The sequence below is a fragment of the Eutrigla gurnardus genome, assembly GCF_963514095.1.
Source record: "Eutrigla gurnardus genome assembly, chromosome: 3".
NCBI classification, from domain to species: Eukaryota; Metazoa; Chordata; class Actinopteri; order Perciformes; family Triglidae; genus Eutrigla; species Eutrigla gurnardus.
The window spans coordinates 6,876,276-6,898,863 of record NC_139917.1 but is presented as its reverse complement, the minus strand read 5'-3'; the positions used below and the strand labels follow the sequence as shown (position 1 = coordinate 6,898,863).

Genomic DNA, 22,588 nt, shown 5'->3' with positions numbered 1-22,588 from the left:
ACTTTTAACGGCGAAAACTTCCCGACGTCAAACAGAGCTCAGCTGGTTCTCATCCGGAGACGGAGAACAAACAAACTCACTCTCTCTCTCTCTCTCTCTCTCTCTCTCTCTCTCTCTCTCTCTCTCTCTCTCTCTCTCTCTCTCTCTCTCTCTCTCTCTCTGATATACCGTTACACGCAGCGCATTCCAGGATTGCTCGACAGACCGGGAAGACGCCTAAACTTTTGGATTTACTTGTTAGAGTTAGGGAGAAACAGGTAGGAATAAGACATTTTGTGTGTCCAATAACTTGTCAACATCCTGCATGTGTCATGTGACCGTCCTAGCGCGAGGCGTTGCTGTTTATTCTATACAATATGATCTGTCGACTGACTGTATAATACAATATTGTGTTTCCCCCCAAACAAGCCGATTCAACAGACTTACTCCATGTGATCATGTTGAAGCTGTATTGATATCATATAAGGACTATAGAAGTTATGATGTGTCACAGCTGTTACACACTGATGATCATTGGGGAAGTCAGTCTGGATCAGTTCCATGTAGGAGCCATCAGAAACCGAACAAGAGATGTGTTGTTTTTTAGAAGATATATTGCATTATGTAACATGTGAAATGTGAACCGAGTTTGTGTGAATATCTTTGAGTTGTTAAGCAACAGAGATGTGTTTCCATGACTTCATGTGGATAACACATGTGCTTGCAAAATAAAGGCTGATATGATGATGCATTTTGCAGCAGAACATTCAAGACAATGTTCTATTTTTAAAGAAATTAAATATAAGAAGTCAAACTATGTTAAAACCTATTGAGAGTTTCCATTCACTGGCATACACTTAAATCTATTGGTCATTATGGTATGTTTCAAAACTCTTATTTTAGTAAATGTTACTACTAGTAGTAGTTTATAACTTTCTAACAATTAATTCAGTTACAGAAAACATGTTACTGCAACATTTTGACAGAACTAAATGATAGTAAAATATCAGCTGTATACTGTGACATCCCAGTCAGTTATGACATCAAATTACTTTCATATGTTGTTGTAGTACTGAATGGAACTGTGATTTTACAGTAAATACCCATCAAATTAGTATGCAGTTTAGAATTACAGTATCCTAATCCCACAATGTTTTGCAGAGGTCAAACATCCTGCATTGATTTCACAATATGAAGACAATATTGTGAAATATCCCAGTAACAGCCTGTGAAGTGCTAATAGTTATCAATAGTCATCTATTTTGAAATGTTACAGTCTCTCGTGGCATATTGGAAATAATTTATGGTGCAGACATTAAAGTGGAAGTATGTAAAAAGTTCCTATCTGTCAAAGAGTGAGTTAAAGCAATGGTGATTGATCATGTGACCCACTAATGAAAGTGCTTGCTGCTTGTACTTGCTGCTTTTTGCTGCAAGAGCATTGCCAGAGGCTCGCCTGCAGTTCCATCTACCGCCAAAGAGATCGCTAGAAGCAATGGATCTCAAATCTTACGGACTGACAATTTAAAGGAGATGCACAACATGTTTTGTATTTCACTCTATTTTCTTTGTGAACAAACAGCTGTGTTGTTAGACAATGCTCCTGCAGGTTGTAAAGTGGGCTCTGCCCTCCTCTGCAGGTGATGGCGGTGTCGGTCTCAAGGGATCTGACGGTCCAGGTGCTGGAGGATGTCAACGCTGTCAAGCTGACTGACAGACAGCAGGCCCTTCGTGCTGCCATCCAGAGAGGGGAGCCCAAATGTCTGGGGGTGAGTTATATTATAACCACACAGAGCTGCAGAGAAGTGAATGCATTTTTAGGGAAGGGTTGAGTTAAATTGAGAAAAGGACCAACATATTTTCTCATATTTAAAGGGACTTAGGGCAGGATTTGTGAAAAAATAAACATTCACTTTAAGTCTTTTAATGCTAATGGGTGATGAAGCGTTCAAAACCAAAAAGAATGAGACCACAAACATATCTCCCCATTGCCTTGAACAGGCTGTGTGCTGCATGATGTAGAGCAATTCGTGGTCCGAATTTCCCGCGCAGTCCGGCGGACGTGACGTCAAATGACGCTGAATGCGTCATTTGACGTCACGCTGAACGCGTACTCGACGGCTTGGAGACCAGAAGAAGACAAGCGCGGTGGACTCAAGTACTGTATGTGTAGTAATGGACTCTGCTTCGGCCGGAAAACGACCCACCACCACACAAAGTCCACTAAAAAGTAATACCAAGAAGAAAACGAAGGTTTTATCAGCGGCAATTCGTCATCCTAAAGTTACACTAAAATAAACACTTGTTTACTTACTTCGTCGCTTGACATGATGCTGTTCGCAGATGTATGCTACCAACGTAGTTCCGCGGAGGCATGTGCGGAGGGCTTGTAGTAAACAGTCACGTGAACAGCGAGTAAATAAATAACCGTGTCACAGCATCAGCTGCACTGAAGAGTTTGTGCGCGCTACCGCGCCGGCTTGGCAGATGGCTGCAGTTACCCTAACGGCCGTCGTGTCACTGTTGAGTCTTATTTCTTGATCCTGCCCTAAGTCCCTTTAAGGAAAAGTCCAACATTTGGAAGGTACACCCACCCATTTTGACCCAGTCCCATAATGAGTAGTGACTGATTTCGGACACAGCATTAGTTTGCATTCTAGCTGTTCATAATAAGCAGCCTGCCTCACAGCCAATCAGTGGCTTCTACCCGGCGTGCGGACTCTAAAGCCTGCCCACAAGCTGCAACGTCAGCAGCAAGTGATCCAATTAAATTAATGACTTTGTTGGTCAATGAGATAAACACAGACGATAGCTATTAGCTAATATAAAACAAAGTGAAATAAAATGTCAATCAAGTTTATGGTCACAGTTTGTGTCTGCTCGTGTCCATATGATCGTTACTCCCTCACCACCTCCAACGCTCCCTGCTGTGTTGTGCTTGTGTGTTTTGGTTCTTTTAAAGCAGGGGCCCTTTGCACAAAACTAGGATTAAGACATCCAGAGGGGTATTCCATCAAACTCGCTAAGCGCAAAGCCGGGCTAATTTCGATAAGCCTTGCTACCTTTAGCGAGAGTTGCGTTCCATCAACGTGACTTGAGGCACTCTCCGCTAAGTAACCATGGGAATTTATCCGACCAAACTAGCCTGCTCCGGGGCAGGCTAACCATCAGGCTTACTTTAGCGAGGGTTTCAGAGAAGTCCGTCTGTCCGAAACAACTGTACCAGCAGAAGGTTCTGCCAAGCCTAGTCCTCGTGATTTTGTCACGTCAAAGACCAAAAATTACCAAAATTACATATATGAAGTACAAACAGACTATATTTTCATCAAGCGTCTAAAAAAACATGCTTGCAATTAAAAAAATATGAATAAATCGTTTATTTTGTTTAAGACTGGTCATATCATTGTCTAAAGCCCCCAGTTAGGTGAGTCGTGATGCACCGGCCCCCGAACGTGGGCATCCCAGGTTCACATCCCGGCGAGGACATCTCATGTGTTTTTTTTTTTTTGCCTGTATAATTGTCTTTAGATCAGAGAATTAGACCAACATTTTACCTTAACTATGATAAATATGTCATACAATTTCCCCAGAACCCAAATATAACTTGCAAAAACATGATAGGCATAAAGATGTTATCATTAATAGCATGATATAGATCCCAATGACAAAGGCATTGCTGCATGCAATTTTCAGCCACATAAATTCCTTTCGGGTGAGTTCATTAATAGGTTCATTGAATTGTTGAGATAAATACCTCTACACTATCCTCACGTTCGAGAAACCTTTGTCAGTGTTATATTAGAACATGTTACTCTTAACGGTACTTCCGTATTTAATCGCTCGGCAATTCTTGCCCAAGCAGCCTTGTGATTTTTATTCATCACTACAGTATTCCCTTTTTTGGTTATGATGGGTTTGTACTCCTCGTACAGTTCCATCAATAATTTTTGCTCTGGTCTTTTCTGACATTTTCTCGATGATTCGACATTCACAGTTCTGGGGCCCGTTTCACAAAGCAGCTTCAACAAACTCTGAACCTAACCCTGAACTCTGAGTTGACCAACTCTGAGATGGGCAACTCTGAGTTTTCGGTTTCAGAACAGCGGTTTTGAATTAGTTCAGTCAACTCTGAGTATGTAAACTCTGATCAATGGAGCTCCGATACTACGATTCACCATAGCAACCGGGAGAGCGTTATTAGATATTACTGAGTGTTTATGTAGAAAACGAGCTCATCCTGAGAAAGCGGAAAGAAAGTGGCTTCAGTTGAAAATTAAGCATAAGAATATTGCGCAAATACGCTGACTAAGGCATGTGATTTTAATCATATTTCACATATTAAACAGTAAATATAAGCAGGTATTTCAACACAGAAATGTACTTAAACATTTCATGAATCTCCCGCAAAAAAGCTAGCTCCGCAAAGAATCTGGTTGCGGATTATGTCCGCAATATGAAATGTTGAAAATGTCGGAGAATATTGTTTAGATAATATCTAATGTGATTGAAAGGAAAGGTAATCAAAATCCTTTCCCGACGCAAAGCTGCTAGAATCACTTTTATTTCCATATCGATTAGGTTGACGATGAAAGGACGGCACATTTTTTCAGAGTTGGTTCAGATTCCGGAAAAAGGCGGAGACATGTAGGGAGAAACTCACGGTTTGTTGAAGCAAACCTGCTAGCGAGCAGGTTAGGTTCACGGAGTATGTTACCCGGGTAACTGACTCAGATTTATGCTGAACTGGCTTTGTGAAACCGAAAAACCAGAGTTTCCCTCATCTCAGGGTTAACTAACTCAAGGTTTTTACTAAACCTGCTTTGTGAAACAGACCCCTGGTCTGGCTTCATATCCCGGGAACGTGCGCAACACACGACAACGTTAACCTGGCTTGAATTAGCCTCAACAAGGCGCGGCTGAAATGCGTTAATGGAATGGGTTTAGCCGCAAGTGGAAGTTGGCGTTAGTTCTAACCAGGCTTAACCAGGTAAGCGCCGCTTTAATTAGCGAGTTTGGTGGAATACCCCTCAGGTGAAACCAATCCTGGATAGGTGCGCGCTCACGGCTCCCTCAAATAGACCCCGCCGCCGATCACAAATTCACTAATTCACCATGGCCAATAGAGCGGCATACTTTTCCCCGCCGGAGGCAGAAATCCTCATGGAGGCATACGAGGAGGTCAGGCTGCTCTCACTCAGCTTTGGTACTAAAAAGTTCGAAAAGTAAAGCATGATATTTTCGTATGCTTTCCGACGTATTACACAGAGCCGTGGTCACGTTATGCTGGTTATTAGAGAGCATCAGACCTAAACCTAACCATAACCCTTGGGGCGTTTAGCTCAGGAGGCAGAGCAGGTTGACTGGCAACTGCAAGACTGCCGGTTGGATCCCCGGCTCCTCCTAGTTAGCATTTACCTAACCTTAACTCTAACCCTAACCCTAACCAACGAAAGATCATATACATTCACTGAAGGAATAATATGAGAACAAAATGCAGATTTTTCGCTAGGAATGTCATCAAAATGTACTTTAATACTCTCCTCCTTTTTAACAGGTTTTAATATTATGACTTTATTCTCTGTGGCTTGTATTCCGTCATTTTATATATAGCCTTATAGTCTATGGGAAATTGTAAATTACCTAATGATAGCAACATCATCTAAACTCATAATTATCCAAAATCATTGAAATGAATGATCACAAACGTTTAAATAATGACAGTGGGTCTAGTTATATGTGATAACAATGTGTAGTGGGCAATGGAATAACTATTGGTTTCCGTTTGTGGTGACTGCTGACTGAGATAAGGGATGAGATTAAATAGATCCTGGAATTTAGCCTGGTCTGGAGCAGGCTCACTCCACAGAATAAATCTCCATGGTAACTTATACCATAACATATCCTACTGCCCCCTATCCCGCTTTTGTGCAACCGGATCACGGATAAGTTGAACCAGGATAACCAAGATATCCCAGCTTAATCCCTTATCCTAGTTTTGTGCAACGGGACCCAGGCATGCTTACTAGTTAGCCAACTGGATCCAGGGTGGTGTCACAGAGTTGGTATTTGTGTGTTCCAGGTGAGTCAAGTGATGCTGGGGGTGATGGTCATGTCCCACTCCATCCCTCTGCACTTCACTGAGACCACTGAAGTGGTCCGTCTGGGAGTCCCCTGGTGGAGCGGCCTGATGGTAAGTTTTTGTGTTATCATTTATACTTCTGCTGATATCATGTGTTCTTAAAACCAAGTCTATTTAAGTTCATGTAAGAATGTGCTGACTGTGTTCCTGTCCTGCTCTCAGTTCATCACAGCAGGGGTCATCGCTATCATCTTGGACAAACACTGCACCATGAAGACTGTGAGTGAACACACACATCCAGAGAGACAGTGTGTGTCTTTTATTTATCACATTATATCTCTTATTTTGCTGCTCCTAGACAGCAGCATTTATTACACCTGTAAGCAGAGTCATCATTGTATTCTTCTTTTTCTTCTTCTATTTTTATTATTATTATTATTATTATTATCAATATTATTATTATTATTATTATTATTATTATTAATATTAATATTATTATTATTATTATTATTATTATTATTATTATTATTATTATTATCATCATCATCATCATCATCATCATCAGATACACAAGGGTCTGACTCTCACATTTCAGGTTAAAATGCAGCTGTGTCACTGCTACAGTTGTACTTGTACTACTGAAGTCAGCTGATATTACTACAACCACCCTCTTTAGTGTTGTGTACTTGTACTCCTGCAGCAGCAGCTCATATTCCTACCAAATGTTGTGTTTTCAGTTGCGGGTGTGTTTGATAGTCAGCATGGCATGCACTGTGCTGTCAGTGGTGGCGTTGATCATCTACTCTGTGGACATCGACAAAAATCCTGTGGAGCCGTGCAACAAGACGGCGAATGGCCGTTGTGCAGAGGAACACTATTCCACGGTTGGTACCAGCATCATTTCATATCTTAAGGTTGGAAATACTTCAAATGTGAAGTGTCTGTATGGTGAGATAAGATACAGGTTCAGCAGCATAAAGAAAGAACCAAGTCAAATAAATGCATTGAAATGAAAATGTTGTGATAAACAGCAGCAGATCTTTAAGCTGAGACACCAGAAAGTGACTTTATGAAAAAGGTATGGACTGACAGACAAAATAAAGACAAGGACAGTGGACTGGGGATTCCCTGTGTAAAAACAGTCACCATGAAATTTTGTTGTTTGTTGTTGTTTTTTTGCTGTATTCAGTTCCCTCGTCTTAAATGACAGAGTTCTTAGAGAATCGAACATTTACGGGATCTGACTGCAAAGTGTATGATTTTGAATATCAGGTAGACCCGGAGAGTCACGTGTTTAATAATATCATTGACACTTGTAAATATTATTCAGATGATGAGCTCAATGCTAAAATTGTAATGGACAATACATTTTCGTTAATTCATTTTAATTCAAGAAGCATGTATGCAAACTTTACTAAAATTAAAGAGTATCTGAATAAATTAAAAGGAAAATTTAAGGTGATTGCATTATCAGAGACATGGATAAAGAAAGAGAGAGGCACTGAGTTTCATCTTGATGGCTATGAGTTACACTACATAAATAGAGAAAATAAGATCGGAGGGGGAGTGGCTTTTTTTGTTGACAGAGACTTGAGGTGCAGAGTAATTCAAAATATGACAATTGTTAAAGAAAATCTAATGGAATGTATAACTGTGGAAATTGAGTTAGAAAAGAGCAGAAACCTTGTGGTTACTTGTGTATACAGAACCCCAGGGTCAAATGTAGAAACGTTTGTAGATAGTCTAGAAGAGATAATAAGTAGAATGAATGAAAACAAGACATACATGATCTGTGGAGATGTGAACATTGATCTACTCTGTGCAGCAAAACATAAAGCAACATCAGATTTTTTGGATACTCTATTCAGTAGAGGTTTCCACCCCCTAGTCACAAAGCCTAGTAGAATTACATCATCTAGTGCTACTCTGATTGACAATATATTTCTGAATGTCACGGAGAATAATATCACTTGTGGGTTAGTAATAAATGACATCAGCGATCATTTACCAGTATTTGTAATATATGATTGTCACATAAAGAGTAAGGTAAAGGAAAACTGTTATAGATATGCAAGGGTAAGATCAGAGGAAGCAATACTTAAGTTTAGAAATGATTTGTTAAATGAGGAATGGAATGAGGTTTATACAGAGGGAGTAAACGATGCATATGATTCTTTTTTAAAATGTTTCATAACACATTACGATAAACATTGTCCGATAATTCAACTTAAGCACAAAGGTAGTAACAACAAAAAACCTTGGATTACCAAGGGCTTACAAAATACTTGTAAAAAGAAAAACACACTGTATAGAGACTTTATTAAATTTAGAACAAACAATGCTGAAAATAAGTATAAGAGGTATAAAAATAAGTTAACAACAATAATGAGGCAGGCCAAAAGGGAGTATTATAATAAAATACTAAAAGAAAATAAAGATAATTTGAAAGGAACATGGAGGATCCTGAATGAGGTAATGAGGAACAAAACAGCTCCAACAGCTATGCCAAATTATTTTATTAATGAGAATCGAGAAATTAAAGACATGAATCAAGTTGCCAATGAATTTAACTCTTTTTTTTGTAAATATTGGGCCAAATTTAGCTAACACAATCTCAACACAAAATCAACAATTCGTGGGAAAAGAAAAAATGGGAAGCAAGATGCTACAGTCAATGTACCTAGGTGGGGTGAGTGAGAATGAAATAATATCGATCATAACCAAAATAAAGAGTAAGACATCAACAGACAGTGATGGGATAGACATGTGTATAGTGAAAAAAACTATTGATTGTATAATTAAACCTTTAAGTTACATATATAATCTTTCTTTAAGTACAGGTGTTTTTCCAGAGAGGATGAAAACGGCAAAGGTTATTCCTTTATTTAAGTCAGACGACAGACATGAATTTAATAACTATAGACCAGTGTCAATGCTCTCACAATTTTCAAAAGTGCTTGAAAAACTGTTTGTTCAGAAGTTAGACATATTTCTTGAAAAGAATCACTTGCTGAGTGAGAGTCAGTATGGGTTTCGAACCAACCGATCTACAGCAATGGCACTAATGAAAATAACGGAAGAAATAACAACGGCATTAGATAACAAAAAATATACAGTTGGGGTTTTTATTGATTTAAAAAAGGCGTTCGATACAATAAATCATGAAATTTTAATTTCTAAATTAAATAATTATGGTGTGAGAGGAATTGCCTTGGACTGGTTAAGTAGTTATTTACAAAATAGAAAACAATATGTTCAGCTAGGGGGTTACAAATCAGAATGTATGAGGACAGTATGTGGAGTCCCACAAGGATCCGTTTTGGGACCTAAACTTTTTATTTTATATATTAATGATATTTGTGATGTTTCAAAGATTCTACAGTTTGTTTTGTTTGCTGATGATACTAATTTTTTTTGTTCTGGGGATGATTTGGGTATTATTGCAGAAAACATTACTAATGAAATGGTTAAACTTAAGAGATGGTTTGATGAAAACAAGCTTTTGTTAAATTTGAAAAAAACTAAATTTATGGTTTTTACAAATCGAAAAAAGGATGAAATTGAACTTTCATTTGCAGGAGAGAGTGTTGAAAGAGTGTCTGTATTTAGGTTTTTGGGTGTTATCCTGGACGACAAGTTGTCATGGAAAAACCACATAGCATATGTAAAAGCCAAGGTGGCAAAGAGTATCTATATTTTGAATAAGGTTAAGTTTTTCTTGGACACTAACACACTAAGAATTCTGTATTGTACATTTATTTTGCCATATTTTAATTATTGTGTGGAGGTGTGGGGCAATACTTATGTAAGTAACATCACTCCTCTGATTCTGCTACAAAAAAGAGCAGTAAGAGTAATCCACATGGCAGGTAATAGAGATCCCTCAAATAGATTATTCATTTCTGCAGGTTTGTTGAAAATGGTTGATATAATAGAATTACAGACCCTAAAAATAATGTTTAAAGCAAAGAACAGATCATTACCAGAACAATTACAAAGCTTGTTTAAACTGCAGGAAGGGGACAACAGACTGAAGCTTGACTTTAAATATACATTTGCAAGGTTGAGCTTAAAACAAATGTGTATTTCTGTTGCAGGTGTAAAAGTATGGCATTCACAAAGCAAGGAATTGAAAAGTTGTACAAGTATGTCTCAGTTTAAGAAAATGTTTAAAAAAGAAAAGATAAGTATTTACAAAAAAGAAGAAGGAGAAAGAGAAAAAGAAGGGAAAAAAAGAAAAAGATAGATAGACGAGTGGTGTTTACCGTTATTTTGTTTGTTTGTTTGTTTGTTTGTTTGTTTTTGTCATTGCTATGTTTCATTATCTTTAATATTTTGAAACAGAGAATAATATTGGTGTTGAAGTAAGCCATTTAAATTTGTAACAACAGAGAGGGGCAGGTATTATAAGTTTTTTCTTCATCCTGCTCCTTTTCATTCATGGTGAAAATGTGTACACTATGTATATGTGCAACTATGTGAGAACCATGAATGAAATAAATAAAAAATAAAAAAAAGCTCATTTGCTACTCAAGAAAGACACATTGTCCATCAACTTTGACTAATTCAACTCTGCCTCCTGGTCTCAATTCTGGGTTGTCATCGTTAGTCGCTCAGTTAACTCTGTTTAAAGTATGTAACATTTTCATCTATTTAATTGTCTCTTAAGTTACTAACTTTCAAAGAGTGAGTTAAAACAATGGTGATTGTTGATTGATACATATCCAGAGGATTTGTACTTTACTTGAGTATTAGATTTCTTTGGTACTTATTACTCTTACTTGAATACATTTCCAAGACAAATACTTTTACTTTTACTCAAGTTCATTTCTAGAAAGGCTGAAAAGTACTTGTTACTTTCAGGTCTGTTTTTTTTTTCTTTCTTTCTTTCTTTTTTTTTTTTTTAAATACTATTGGACACAAGCTGTGTTTGTCAAAGAAGGAAACCTATCACAGTGCAGGCTCTCCACTGGGATCTACGTAAAAGCGGAAATACGTAATCCCTCCCCATAAGGATACATGGGGAGACAGAGTTTGTTGTGCTCCTATATTGTCCTTCCTGTAAAGACAAGTGACTTCAACATTGAGTTATTGGAAGCAGAGATGTAGTTTTTTGTAAAACAGTGATTCTCAACCAGTGGTGTGGGGACAACATTGGTCTTTGAGGGGGTTCCAATTCCCAATGATAGAGAGTTGGACGATGCAGGTTCATTTGGTTACAATTTCAATGATTGTGAATAAACATCTGCATCTGCAACATCTGCTGTAGTCCTGTGATCCCATTCATTTTATTTGAAATTTACTCTTACTCTTACTTAAAGGAAAACACCACCGCATTTCCATACTGAACTATGTTCTGCTCTGATCTTAGACGAGGTGATACATACCTCCCTCTCCTCTGTGTGTGCACTCAATGGCTCTTGAGCGCACTCCGCGCAGCGCTAATTTGCTAGCATGTAGCTTGTCCTTAGGATCCAAAGGGGGGTGAAGTTAGAAGCGACCAAGCACTTCCACGTTGTCCCTATTTAAATACGGTTACGTGAGTAGTTACACGAACCAAGTTTGGTTACACAAAATGAAACATGCCAATTTTTCTAAGCGGATAACAGAGATAACTATATAGTATGGCGGAATAACAACTGGAAGCACTTCGACGTCGGCGCAGTAATATCATCACTCAAAACATGACGGGACTATATACCTTCTGCTTGTTTTCACAACCCTGTACGATGCACATTATAACCATGATGCTGATTGTTCACAAACTATCTTACTACAACCTGATGCTTCCTCAACTGTGCACAAACTACTACAGGTAGTGCAGGCGACGGCGTGCAGGTCACGTAGGTTCTATTGACGGAAGTAAGACGGGGAGCGGAGTGATGATATTACTGCGCCGACGTCGAAGTGCTTCCAGTTGTTATTCCGCCATACTATATAGTTATCCTTGTTATCCGCTTAGAAAAATTGGCATGTTTCATTTTGTGTAACCAAACTTGGGTCGTGTAACTACTCACGTAACCGTATTTAAATAGGGACAACGTGGAAGTGCTTGGTCGCTTCTAACTTCACCCCCCTTTGGATCCTAAGGACAAGCTACATGCTAGCAAATTAGCGCTGCGCGGAGTGCGCGCAAGAGCCATTGAGTGCACGCACAGAGGAGAGGGAGGTATGTATCACCTCGTCTAAGATCAGAGCAGAACATAGTTCAGTATGGAAATGCGGTGGTGTTTTCCTTTAAAGTAAATTTAAAAGCATGTACTTTTGGACACTTAAGTACCTTTAAAAGCAAGTACTTTTTTACTCTTACTCGAGTACCATGTCGACTGAGCTACTTTTACTTGTAACAGAGAAAATTTTGACCAGTAGTATTTGTACTCTTACTCAAGTACTGGGGTCGAGTACTCGAGTATTAGTACACTAATGAAAGTGCTTGTACTGCTGCTTTGCCCAGAAATAGGATCTCCGTGTCTGTGGCGACATTCCCATGCAAAATTCAAAATGAGTTTTAGCTTTTTCCGTCAGTCAGCAGCGGTTGGTTTGCAGTGGAGCTATTCACGGAAGTAAGCTGCGTTTCATTGGAATCGGAAATCGGTAACTTCCAACTGCTGAGTCAGGCTCCCTCTAGTCTAAAGTGTTTGACCAGGTACATTTCATTACTGCTGACTCACGAGAAGACCATTCAAGAAGACCATTCAACTTCCAGTCCAAGAAAAAGAAACAAATGGAATTGAAGAAGGGCAAGTAATCACGCAGTTCCATCTGCCGCCAAAGAGGTCGTTAGAATCAACGGACCTCAAATGTTACGGACTGCCACTTTTAGGGTCGAACCATAGAACCATTAGGGTAAGAACCATATTGAACTTACGGATGTTGTTGTACTTCTTTTCAAAATTAACAATACAGTCAACCATTGATCAAACTCAGAGTAGACTTTGTAAGCCAGATCTTTCTCTTTCTCATGAAAACATTGTCAAGTTCCTTCACCAATATCCTTATCTAGTTTTTGTGCAGGTATTTCCAAAGCAGTATCCCTTGCTCTGCCCTTCAACAATGGAGCCACAGCTCTATCGACACAAGTCCGTCAAGTCTCCATTTTTCCAATTCTCGTACGGCTTCCTGAGGACTACCGTAAAAATAGTATAAGAGTCATCCAACAAAACATCATGAGGGCTACTGTATAGACTGTATAAGAAGCACCAATAAAAGTTAAGTTAACAGTCATGGTTTAGATCCACTAATGAACTTGCTGCACACATCATTTGCTGCAGATACAAACATACACAAGATAATTGGAACTGAGGTTTATTTAAGTAACAAAAGAAACTAGCAAAAAATGCAATCACATCACATCACGAGAGAGCAAGGAAAGCCATTGCTAACAGCTAGGCTAAAGTATGGTAGCTAACGTTAGCACAAGTGAGTAGCTTGTAATCAACTGTGGCATAAGGAAGAAGGTCTGTCAATGAAATAAAATATACATCATGACATTAACATATATCAATAATAATCTGTTTAATGTGTTGTTTCTAATGTGTTGATGAACCTAATGTGAGTTCTGTGTGTCCTCGTCAACAGAGGCTGAGCAGAGGAGTGAAGTCATCCCTCCTCCTCTTCACGGTGGCCCAGACAGTCATCTCTGCCATCGTCTGCTTCCTCCTCATCAGACAGAGACGAAGCTTCGGACAATACGCTGTAAGACAACAACACGTCTCAAAATCTGTTCATGCAGCGCAATGGCAAACAAAGTCAATGACGCGAATTAGGAGAATACGGACTCAAATGATGACGTGTCTAAAGCCTGTCTGTGTCAAAATTCTCCTCCATACAAAAATATTGTATTTGTCTGTGGTCACCCAGAGCTCTAGGATAGAGACCACCATCCCAAAATATGTGTGCGGGTACCCCATATTAGTACAAAGACCACCATACCAAACTGTACCTAATTAGTAAAGAGACCACCATACCAAACTATATGTACATGTACCTCATATGAGTACAGAGACCACCATACCAAACTATGTGTACATGTACCTCATTAGTACACAGACCACCATACCAAACTATGTTTAGATGTACCTCATTAGTACAGAGACCACCATACCAAACTGTGTACATGTACCTCATATGCTTACAGAGACCACCATACCAAACTATGTGTTTATGTAACTCATATGAGTACGGAGACCACCACACCAAACTATGTGTACATGTACCTCATATGAGTACAGAGACCACCATACCAAACTATGTTTAAATGTACCTCATTAGTACAGAGACCACCATACCAAACTGTGTACATGTACCTCATTAGTACACAGACCACCATACCAAACTGTGTACATGTACCTCATATGCTTACAGAGACCACCATACCAAACTATGTGTACATGTACCTCATATGAGTACAGAGACCACCATCAAATCAAATCAAATCAAACTTTATTTATATGGCACTTTTCATACTTAAAAGTAGCACAAAGTGCCTCACAGAAAATAAAAGCGAACAAAACAAAAACGAAAAAAGGTATGAACAACAAAGAACACCATGAAACCCAAGCCTCCCACCCCCACAAATATACACACAGAGATACACAGAGACATACACACTCACGCACACACATAGCCATATGCACAGACATACACACCCACACACACAAACATACACATACCCACGCACACCCACACACATACACTAGCTGTTGCTGAGGAGACATGGCTGGGCACCGAGATCTGAGGCGAGGAAGAAGCTACCTTTGGGGGCCGTGCACACCGAGGGGAATCATGGTCCATGACTGCTGGGGGCGCCGCCACAGGGACCACCCCAGCCCAGGCAGACAGGAGGCTCCACACCACGGTGTAGAGCTCTCCAGCCACCCGGGCCAGGGCTGTCCACGGGACAGCACCCCCAACGGTGAACCAGAAACAACTCCCGGTGTGGTAGGCCCCCAGGAGGAAACACTGGAAAACCGAGGGGCTAAAACAGTAAAATAATATAAAAGGTAGAAGCTAAAAACTGAGGGAATAAAAACAATAAAAACAGTAAAATGTATCAAAATGTATAGAATAAAATTGACCCAATAAATAAAAAAATAAAAATAAATAAAATTGACCCAATAAATAAAACAGTAAAAATAAATAAAAATGTATAAAACAGTAAAACAGGATACCAAACTATGTGTACATGTACCTCATATGAGTAAAGAGACCACCATACCAAACTATGTTTAAATGTACCTCATTAGTACAGAGACCACCATACCAAACTGTGTACATGTACCTCATTAGTACACAGACCACCATACCAGAGACCACCATGTACATGTACCTCATATGAGTCCGGAGACCACCATACCAAACTATGTGTACATATACCTCATTAGTATAGAGACCACCATACCAAACTATGTTTACATGTACCTCATTAGTACAGAGACCACCATACCAAACTGTGTACATGTACCTCATATGAGTACAGAGACCACCATACCAAACTATGTGTACATGTACCTCATTAGTACAGAGACCACCATACCAAACTGTGTACATGTACCTCATTAGTACACAGACCACCATACCAAACTGTTTACATGTACCTCATTAGTACAGAGACCACCATACCAAACTATGTGTTTACATGTGTATGATTAACTGTTTAATTATAGTTATTAAACTACTGTCACCATGTTGCTGTATCTTAGCGGACTACATTTCTCTACATTTAATATTACTGTAGCTGAGCTCACTATTCTTTCCAAAACTGGTCATATTGAGTTGGTTGAGTAAAGTACTATGTGTTTAATGTCTCCCTTTGGTCTCAAACATCATTCTGTAACTAAAATCGGATCATTCATAGTACTAATCAGATCATTTTAAGCTTCAGTCTCTTCACATTGTTATGGACTCTATTATGGAAAAGCATAATAAAGATGAGAGTGTTTTTCATTATGCCCAACAGCAGAGATGGGAGGAAGTCACACATAGCAAGTCTCAATTCTTAACCTTCAAGTCTCAAGCAAGTCCCAAGTAATTTTTGTGAGAGTCGAGTCAAGTCAAGTCAGAGCTTAGGTCAAGCAAGTCACAAGTCTGACTCGAGTCAAGTCACTAGACTCGAGTCAGACTTGTGACTTGCTTGCCCCCATCTCTGCCCAACAGTGTGTAGTTGGCGAGACAACAATCTGGTAATATGAATGAAGTGTGTGCCATTTGGTGCAAAAGTGTGATATATTAGAAGAATCCAATGAATGCTGACTCACTCTCTTTCTGTTACAGTCTCTATCTGAACATGCTCCATCAACCCCCACAGCTGTCAGCCCCCCCGACCTGAACTGATCAATCATCGGATCACAGATCACTTGTCGTACATTTTGTCTATCTATGATTATCCATGATTATCTATGATTATGATTATGTTACCTGTCATGTCACCAGCTTTCTAAGTGTTTTTATAAATGTCCAAAAGCTGATTGTTAGATTCACTTCTGACCCATTAGTAGACAAAGATGGTGAACCATCACAAGATGTGATAATGGCCATTTGTGCAGGAGGTGTTGGGCATTTTTGTGGCTATAAGCCCACAATGCACCTGGGCCACAGATGGAAATGGAGAACATCTGGCATAGACACAACATATAAGTGTTCTCCTACATTATGGACGACACCACTGTCACCAACATCACGTACATTAACAGCTGCATCCGATGAACGACCACCTTCATGTCCCATGCAACATGTTCAGCAGTCTCTTCCTCTCTACTTTTGAACAAATGTGTTTGACACCAACTATATACATTATATATTATCATGTGCACTGTTGTTGTTTTCCAGTTTATATAAAATACACATTCTGTACTCATTGATATAGTTTTGTTCATTTAATAAAAATATTTGTTCATATCTAAAACGGTATTCTTCTTCTTATGCATTATTTAAAAGAGGAGACCTACACACTCCCAGGCAGCTGGTGGCGGTAGTGCACCATGTAGCTGTTGTCCAACCTCCATGGATGCCGAGAGAAGAAGAAGCCGTCATGGAAACTTGTTGCTCTCAGCAGATGGAGTAACTTTTTGCACTTATATATTATTGTTGGAGACTATTGGAGTTGTCAGTATGTTTGCCCATTCAAATCACGGTACTTTGAGGGCTCTGTGTGTGCTCAGCGCCGTGTGGCTCTCTGTCACGGCGGACGAAGTGCTGGAGAGTCGCCCGGGGATGGTGCACGAGCTCCGGAGAGCCCTCGCCGAGCTGGCCGGGGAAGGAAGGGCTCACCTCGGCCGGCTGGCCGGGGAGCAGACCGTGCGCTCGGTCCAAAAGGTAACATGGAAATATTTAAGTGCAACGGTTGATTAAATATTGCTATTTGTATATATGTAATGTGTGACAACAAGGGAACACAAATATGTATATGCTTACAACAAAGTGTCATGAAAAGTGAAGCTTTGCTTCCTGGTTCCATTGTTTGCCCTGGCAGTGTGGACTTACTGAGGTAGGCTTTAAAACATGTATTCATCTGGACCTGTATGACTGCACAATAAAAAAATAAAAGTAATAAAAAGTAATATTCAGTTTCAATATTCAAACAACCAAGCGATCCATAAAACATGAAGAAACTAAAGGAACTCACAAGTGATCAATCAGGAATTAAAGGACACAGATATTCATAAAGATAGTGGGTTTTTGAATTTTCCTACACTTTACATTTCTTTTGTATTATCTCGTGGAGGGTTTTGGCTCATGGCATTGTTTGTAAGAAATGTCATTTATGTATGAATATTTTTGAACGATGATATTATTCCAGAATGCTGTTTTGCTGTCCTCCAGTTTGAGACCAAACTTTATCTTTTCAAATGTTATAATACTTTGATCATTATAAGTCATCCAATATTGAAAAGTTAGACTGCAAGAGAAAAACAGATTGTTTGGGAAGTAGGAATATTCAAATCTAAGCAAACCTTGTTCACCATCTTAAAATGAACAAGCGTACGTGGAATACGTAGAGAGGTAACTAGTTATGTATTAGTAACTAGTTACCTCATGCAGTATTCATGCAGCGTTATGCTACCTTTTCAAGGGTAACGGGAAACACTGAGGTGAGAATAGTCCTTCGGCTTAGTAATCTATTATTGCACGTTTTATCTAAAAAGCTACATCCATTTATAACTAATGAAGACTTTAGTGGAATAAGCACAGAATAAACCATTATGCCTTTGATTAAAAGTATCAATGCTTGTGGGATTTCCAAATCACTGCGTTATATTGTCTGTTAGTACAAATATAATTATATTTATTCAAAGCATTATATTTTAAAGCATCGCCACCAGTATCTCACGAATGTAGACTGGATCAGATACAACAAGATTTCTTAGTTGTATCTGTAAGTTGTGCTTTAAATCCATTTGTTGATGAAAACTTACTGTGGTTGGTTCCATGTCGATGAATCATCAACACGTCTGCCGTGTTTCCCTTCATCCCATCCAGGCTTTCTCTCAGGTCCTGGCTGCTATGGCACAAAGTTTGTCTGCAGGTCTCAACGTGGTCCTTCAGAATGTCTCACATCTGCTGCAGGCTGCTGGACTACAAGGTCAACATCACACACACATGCACACACAAACACACCCCTACTACTAAATATCTACTGTTGAACATCACACACAGCTCTACAACTAAACCTGTACTACAATGGAATTTAATTTTACTTATCACATATAGCGTTGACACGATACGAGAATTTCAAAGTCGATACCGATACCCAGGAAAACACTTGATACTTATTTTCGATACCACGGGGGGGAAATTACAAGAAATAAAGCGGCAGAATTTTTAAAATAAAGTTTAGAACAATACGAACAACATCAATAACAACACTTTTAAAAAGTTGACAAAATAAAAACACAGTAACATAACTGTAGGGTATATATATGAAATATATATATATATATATAATCTCTCCTTACCCAGGCTCAGGTTGTAGAGGTGAAAATAATAATGGTCACAGTGTTACAATAATAACAGTAGGCTGACATCACCCAGAGGTGCTCAGTGGATTTCATAGAGCTGTATTCAGTGTGAAAAGCAGTGCCCACCATAGCCTAGCTCTGATTTTTAGTATCAATTATTTTCTGAGAATTGATTTTTTTTGACGACCTGAATCACACATTACTTATAGATGCTCCTTATCATAAACCCTCAAATGGCTACAAATAAGGGGTTATGATTGCGTTTATTTGTGGCTGCATGCATAAAATAACTTTTGGAAAATAATCAGACAAAAAATATTTTTATCAATACAATGACCCATTCTGAACAGCCCATAGAGGGTGACCATTGCCGATGCCATGCATTGTATCATTCGCATCACATTACATTAACATTTTACATTTAGGTCATTTAGCAGACACTTTTGTCCAAACCGACTTACAATAAGTACATTTGTCGAAAGAAAGAAACCACAACATATCATTGCCGATAAAGTAAGAGTGAAAAAATAGAAACAAGTGTTGGTCCTTGTCTGAGTAAAGTAGTAGCTGTTCAGCAAGGATACCTTAAGTACAACAGTGCTATGATCAAAGTGCTATAGGTAAGAACATTTTTTTGGGGGGGTGGGGGGTCTTGCTGTGCAGAGTCCAGGTGAAGTCTGAACAGGTGAGTCTTGAGCCTTTTTCGGAAGATGGCAGTGACTCAGCTGTCCTGACATTGGTCGGGAGTTCGTTCCACCACTGAGGCACCAGAACAGAGAAGAGTCTGGACTTTGCTGACCGACATTTGTTTGATTTCAGCGATGGTGGTACCAGCCGGCCAGCTGAAGTAGAGGAGCGAAGTGCTCGCTTCGGGGCATGAGGTTTGACCAGTGTTTGAAGGTAGATGGGTGCCGTTCCATTGTTGGCCCTGAAGGCCAGTGCCATCGTCTTGAATTGGATGCGTGCTGCAACAGGGAGCCAGTGGAGGTCACTGAGGAGGGGGGTCACATGGGAGAATTTGGGTAGATTGAAGATAAGGCGTGCTGCAGCGTTCTGGATACGCTGCAATGGTTTAGTCACAGAGGCTGGGAGTCCGGCCAGGAGAGAGTTGCAGTAGTCAAGGTGGGAGATGACCAGTGCTTGGACCAGGAGTTGCGTTGCATCCTTTGTGAGGAAAGTCTGAATCCTGCGGATATTGTAGAGGGCAAATCTGCAGGATCGGGCCACAGCAGGGATGTTGGGGGTACATTTGAATATGAAGTTATTAAGTTAAACACCATGTGACATGTTTTTGTAATAGATTAAACTTATATTCTGACTAAAGTCTTGATGTTTTCCACAGTGTCATTTCCCGTCAGCAGAGTGACCCCAGAGGGGCTGATCTTTGTTACCCAGTGGCTTCTCCTGGCTCTCATTGGCTACTGGCTGATCTCCCTCCTCTTCCGATTGGTTGCCTCCACCCTGAGGCGGGCTCTGTGGCTGCTGAAGGTGGGCCTGGCTCTGGTCTGTTTCGGATTCATCCTGAGTGACCACAGCGTGGACACGGACACCATGGTCGTCCGATTGGTTTGTCTGGTGAGTGTCTGCGTGCTGATGGGTGTCGGGACTTCAGGCAGCTCTAATGCAGCTGATAAAACGTCTCACCTGGAGGAGCAGGTGAAGGTCCTGCAGAGACGTCTGAGAGACGTGGAGAGCTGGAGGAGGACTGAAGAGTGAAGGTCCTGGAGCTTCAAGACAAACATTTCTATAACATGTTTTCTATAATGCACTTGAAATTGTCACTACATCAAAATATAATAGGAGTAGAAAGGACATTTAACTGTTTTCAGTGGTCATTTGACACGTACTTAAGAAAACGGCAATTGTTGTTCGTTGTTATGTTGACAACACACATCAGTGAGGCTGTAAAGTTACATCACAGCTCACTAGAAATGAGAGGACGCAGCTCTGGAGATGGATGGCTGGCGAGTTAGCTATTTAGCTAGTTAGCTCGGTATTTTGTCCTCTCCTGAGTGACAGGGAGTGAGTTGGACAGACCAGCCCTGCTCTTCACCAGCCTGCTTGTTTTCTGTAACCGGTGAAGCATGAAAGAATGAGCAAGCAAAACTTACTAAGCTAAGCTGGCTAACTAGCCAGCTGTCTGCCCGTTAACTAGCTAGCTTGCTTACTCCATTACTTTAACGTTGCACTTGTTACAGAAAATGATCTGAACAAATGTCTCAGTCATCTGACAATGTTAGTGTTGTTTTTTAAAAATAATTATATTACTTCGTCACTGCTGGGAAATGTCGTCACTCGTCCGACATCACTGTTGTTTCCTACGTGTGATCACAGTGTAGATGAAGCATTAAGTTGTTTAATTTGACAAATTGAATCTGTCTCCACTGATAGTTGTTACTGTAAAACCTCACCTCAGTGAGTCCACCACGTTTGCTTTATACAGAAGTGTCCCATTACAAAAGTCGCTATGGTAACAATGATAAAAATGGTCAACGCTCTGACCATCCTGCTATGTAGACCGGAATGAGAATGTCCCTTCCACTCCTGTTTTATTTCTATGGTTATCCATAACTTATTACATTGCCATTGACACAGTATGATTACTTCATTGCTACTGGAAACAGTAATTTGTTTGTTTTTCACCGTTTCTCCCTAAAGGGCAGTTTGTCTCTGAGAGTGTGCCACAGCATTTACGTCACATGTTCCAACCGTCCTTTTATTACATTAAAGAAATACTTTGGCAAACATTTGTCCTTAACTTTTTTTTTTTTTTTTTTAAGAGTTAGATAAGGGGACATATGTGGATAGCCTAGCCTGCTAACTATTCTCTGTTGTTGAATGAACATAAATTGACGTGTAAAAAAAAAAAAAAAAGTATACAACCACACATTATTCTCTTCATGTATAATGTATTTCAGGCCATGATTATCCTACAAACCAAAAAAGATTGCTAAATGCCAAAACGTGTATAGCCTTTGACTGAGGTTGTCTATAGACACCTGTGACAGTCACAGAATACATGACCAAAGGCCCGAGGTGGCAGCAGACGACCCACTGTACAAAGCTGGAGGCAGTGCGTATGTGCATCGTTCTTTCCATTGAGCTGACTTTTCAGGACTTGCAACCTCTTCATTGGGTGTTTGTTATTAGTATCCGTTTTCCTCTTTACTGGTACAGAGGTGAGATGGAGACTTTCTTCAGGATCACAAAGATAAACTTGAAGATACAATTAAGACCAGCAAGTTTGTAGTTTTATATTATTTTGTTTCTGTCCGGTTTGATTGATGTGTTACAGCTGACTTAACAAGGTAATTAAACCTGTCTTATTTGAATGTAAAAGAGAAACTTTAATTCAGAAGGTGTATGTTGTATCTTTAATGTTGAGATTTAGAACTTTCCGTAGTGGATGTTTTGTGAGTTTATTTTGTTCCTTTTACCAGTGGTCACAGGTAGCAATACTGGGGAATGTATTTCTTCAGTGGACTACGTTTACCATCAGCACTGATTGGACATCCACATAAAAGGTGGTGGCCTTTCCCTTTCAGTTTTTTGAGTATCACATGAAGTTATAAGA

The 22,588-nt window shown here is 39.6% G+C and overlaps 2 protein-coding genes across 2 annotated transcripts; both read left to right on the top strand.

Annotated features, from left to right (window-relative positions):
- Positions 1 to 160: 160 nt before the first annotated feature.
- Positions 161 to 16,875, top strand: tmem176 (transmembrane protein 176). Its single transcript, XM_084006382.1, has 7 exons — positions 161 to 257; positions 1,620 to 1,748; positions 6,059 to 6,169; positions 6,281 to 6,337; positions 6,796 to 6,942; positions 13,637 to 13,753; positions 16,331 to 16,875. Exons 2-7 carry the CDS (start codon positions 1,623 to 1,625, stop codon positions 16,388 to 16,390), a joined length of 618 nt encoding a protein of 205 aa, XP_083862508.1. The 5' UTR covers positions 161 to 257; positions 1,620 to 1,622; the 3' UTR covers positions 16,391 to 16,875.
- Positions 16,876 to 17,052: 177 nt separating this feature from the next.
- On the top strand, positions 17,053 to 21,759 carry tmem109 (transmembrane protein 109). The gene is made up of 3 exons (XM_084006379.1): positions 17,053 to 17,371; positions 18,536 to 18,638; positions 20,357 to 21,759. The coding sequence occupies exons 1-3, from the start codon at positions 17,060 to 17,062 to the stop codon at positions 20,728 to 20,730; spliced, it is 789 nt and encodes a 262-aa protein (XP_083862505.1). The 5' UTR covers positions 17,053 to 17,059; the 3' UTR covers positions 20,731 to 21,759.
- Positions 21,760 to 22,588: the final 829 nt, after the last annotated feature.

Coding starts and splice junctions, on each gene's coding strand:
- tmem176 (XM_084006382.1), top strand. CDS start 1,623: ATGGCGGTGTCGGTCTCAAGGGATCTGACGGTCCAGGTGCTGGAGGAT. Junction 6,170..6,280: donor CCTGGTGGAGCGGCCTGATG/GTAAGTTTTTGT, acceptor TCCTGCTCTCAG/TTCATCACAGCAGGGGTCAT. Junction 6,338..6,795: donor AACACTGCACCATGAAGACT/GTGAGTGAACAC, acceptor TTGTGTTTTCAG/TTGCGGGTGTGTTTGATAGT.
- tmem109 (XM_084006379.1), top strand. CDS start 17,060: ATGGATGCCGAGAGAAGAAGAAGCCGTCATGGAAACTTGTTGCTCTCA. Junction 17,372..18,535: donor CCGTGCGCTCGGTCCAAAAG/GTAACATGGAAA, acceptor CATCCCATCCAG/GCTTTCTCTCAGGTCCTGGC. Junction 18,639..20,356: donor GCAGGCTGCTGGACTACAAG/GTCAACATCACA, acceptor TGTTTTCCACAG/TGTCATTTCCCGTCAGCAGA.